General features: G+C 33.6%; 1 protein-coding gene across 1 annotated transcript; it reads left to right on the forward strand.

Annotated features, from left to right (window-relative positions):
- The first annotated feature begins 774 nt into the window (after positions 1–774).
- Positions 775–1,952, forward strand: LOC120168907 (F-box protein At3g07870-like). Its single transcript, XM_039177166.1, has one exon. It carries the CDS (start codon positions 775–777, stop codon positions 1,939–1,941), a length of 1,167 nt encoding a protein of 388 aa, XP_039033097.1. The 3' UTR covers positions 1,942–1,952.
- Positions 1,953–2,152: the final 200 nt, after the last annotated feature.

Below are 2,152 nucleotides of genomic sequence, written 5' to 3' on the forward strand. Positions count from 1 at the left end.
GGTGTTTTGTTGTGTATTTATCTGAATATCAAAATAGATGAACATGTTACATGAATTAGCCAATTTGGAAGTTGAGATATTTAAATGTTCTTATGGCGTGAATGGTCTTGGTTATCCTAATCTCGATGAGTTTCACACTTAGGGATGGTCAAAATACTTGAGCTCGACGGGTCTCAACTCAATCTTGTAGGGACTTTTTTTTAAAAAAAAAATCGAGTTCGAGGCAGGATGAGTTATATAATTGATAACCTTGAGTTAGGGTGAGACTATATTTCAGGTGAAAATCACTCATCCAACCCGACCCCGTATAGATTGTTAATTTACTCATTTACATTTATAACATATTTAAAGTATTATAGGCTTTTTATTTTAATATTGTTAAAATATATTCTTTAATAGTAAAAAATGTAGCAAAATATTATAAAATATATTATTTTAATCATTTAAATTATAATAAATGATTATAGATATATTACTAGTAAATATATTATTTTAATTATTTTAAAATACTAATATATTGTATATAGTTAATATTGTGCAAACCCTGTCATTGATAAACTAATGGGTTTTTAAAGGGCTCGACTAGGCCCATCAAGGTACTGTAACCAATGATCAGTTTCCATTGTAGCTTTCTTGTTACAGAAAAACGTTTGATGTTACCTGTTACAAGTTTTGTCTGTCTTCGTTTTCTTTCATATTAGTTCTCCTTGTCTTTCCCGAAACAAAATCATCTATTGAAAAACACAAAGGAAATAGAGAAGATAAAGAGGGAAGATGCAAGGGTTGATCAAAACTAGAATCGAATTACCAGAGATGTTGGTTTTGGAGATTCTCTCAAAGCTTCATGTTAAATCCTTGACCCGTCTCAGGTGCGTTTGTAAGACATGGTCTTCATCTTTTGAAACCCCTCATTTCAATACCAAACATCATCAGAACAACCTCAAAAACAATAACCTTAATCTCCTCCTCAAACGTTGTCATGGTTACACCCGTGATAACATCCATTATTTCTCTCAACTTTCGATCGAGAAAGACCAAAACTTTAGAGTAAAATACAATATTCACTTACCCTTTTTTGAGAATTTTGTGCATGCACCTTTAGTTCACGGCCCTTGTAATGGAATATTATGTTTAACAGATCTAAGTTGTTTTGGACATAATGTTGCCCTTTGGAACCCATCTACCAGAGAGTTTAAAATCCTTCCTCAATCAACAGTCCAACGCCCTCATAGACTACTGGATTTCTCTAGTTTTAATTTCCTTGGTTTTGGGTATGATTCTCAAACCGATGACTTTAAATGTATAAGATTTGTTACTAATTACTTTGAAGAGAATCTAGATGAATGGTTGATGGCAGATTGGACCAGTCAAGTTGAGTTATATTCGCTTAAAAGAGATTCATGGAAGGAAATTTTATTTCCTGGGGTTGATGCTTTTGCTTCTATTTTGTTTAATAATTATGTCAATGGGTTTATTTATTGCCAGGCAGTTGCGGTTGATCATCATATTCTTTCGTTTGATATGGTTAATGAAAAGTTTTCAACTTCACCACTGCCTGAATTTGGTGGGAGTTTAGAACAATATTATTTGGAACTTTTGCACTTCAATGGATTACTTGGTGCTATTTTTTACCCAAGGGAAGGAACTGACAAATCTTTTGATTTATGGGTTATGAATGGGTCATGGACTAAACAATTTAGTGTTGAATCTGTTCTTGGAGTTGAGAGGCCTTTGGGGTTTTGGAAAAATGGCGAGTTGTTTCTCGAGAGCTCGGATTATGAACTAGTTTTATTTGATCCCTCCGTACAAGAGCTTAGAAATCTTGGTATTCACGCTTATAAGGAAACAATGCACATTACTGCTTATGTTGAGAGCTTGGTTCCATTGAATGGAAGATCAGAGCATGAGGAATATATAATACGACGGCCAGCCGAAGGATAATCAAATTGATGTTGAACACTAAGACAGATGGGGAGCTACAACAAAAGAGGTCAAATTTAATGGGATTTGGTCTCTTCATATGCACTTTATGTCAACTATATTGTCTAGTGACGTTCTCAAATATTGTTGTTATTGTTTGAATTATATATACATGCCCTAGATATTGACTTGTTTAGGTTTTTTATTGCTTTTGGTTGTTTTAGTGGGTCCA

The sequence above is a fragment of the Hibiscus syriacus genome, unplaced genomic scaffold (assembly GCF_006381635.1).
Source record: "Hibiscus syriacus cultivar Baekdansim isolate YM2019G1 unplaced genomic scaffold, ASM638163v2 tig00111741_pilon, whole genome shotgun sequence".
Classification (NCBI taxonomy): domain Eukaryota; kingdom Viridiplantae; phylum Streptophyta; class Magnoliopsida; order Malvales; family Malvaceae; genus Hibiscus; species Hibiscus syriacus.

Excerpts from the sequence above, each read along its gene's own strand:
- LOC120168907 (XM_039177166.1), top strand. The coding sequence starts at position 775 with ATGCAAGGGTTGATCAAAACTAGAATCGAATTACCAGAGATGTTGGTT.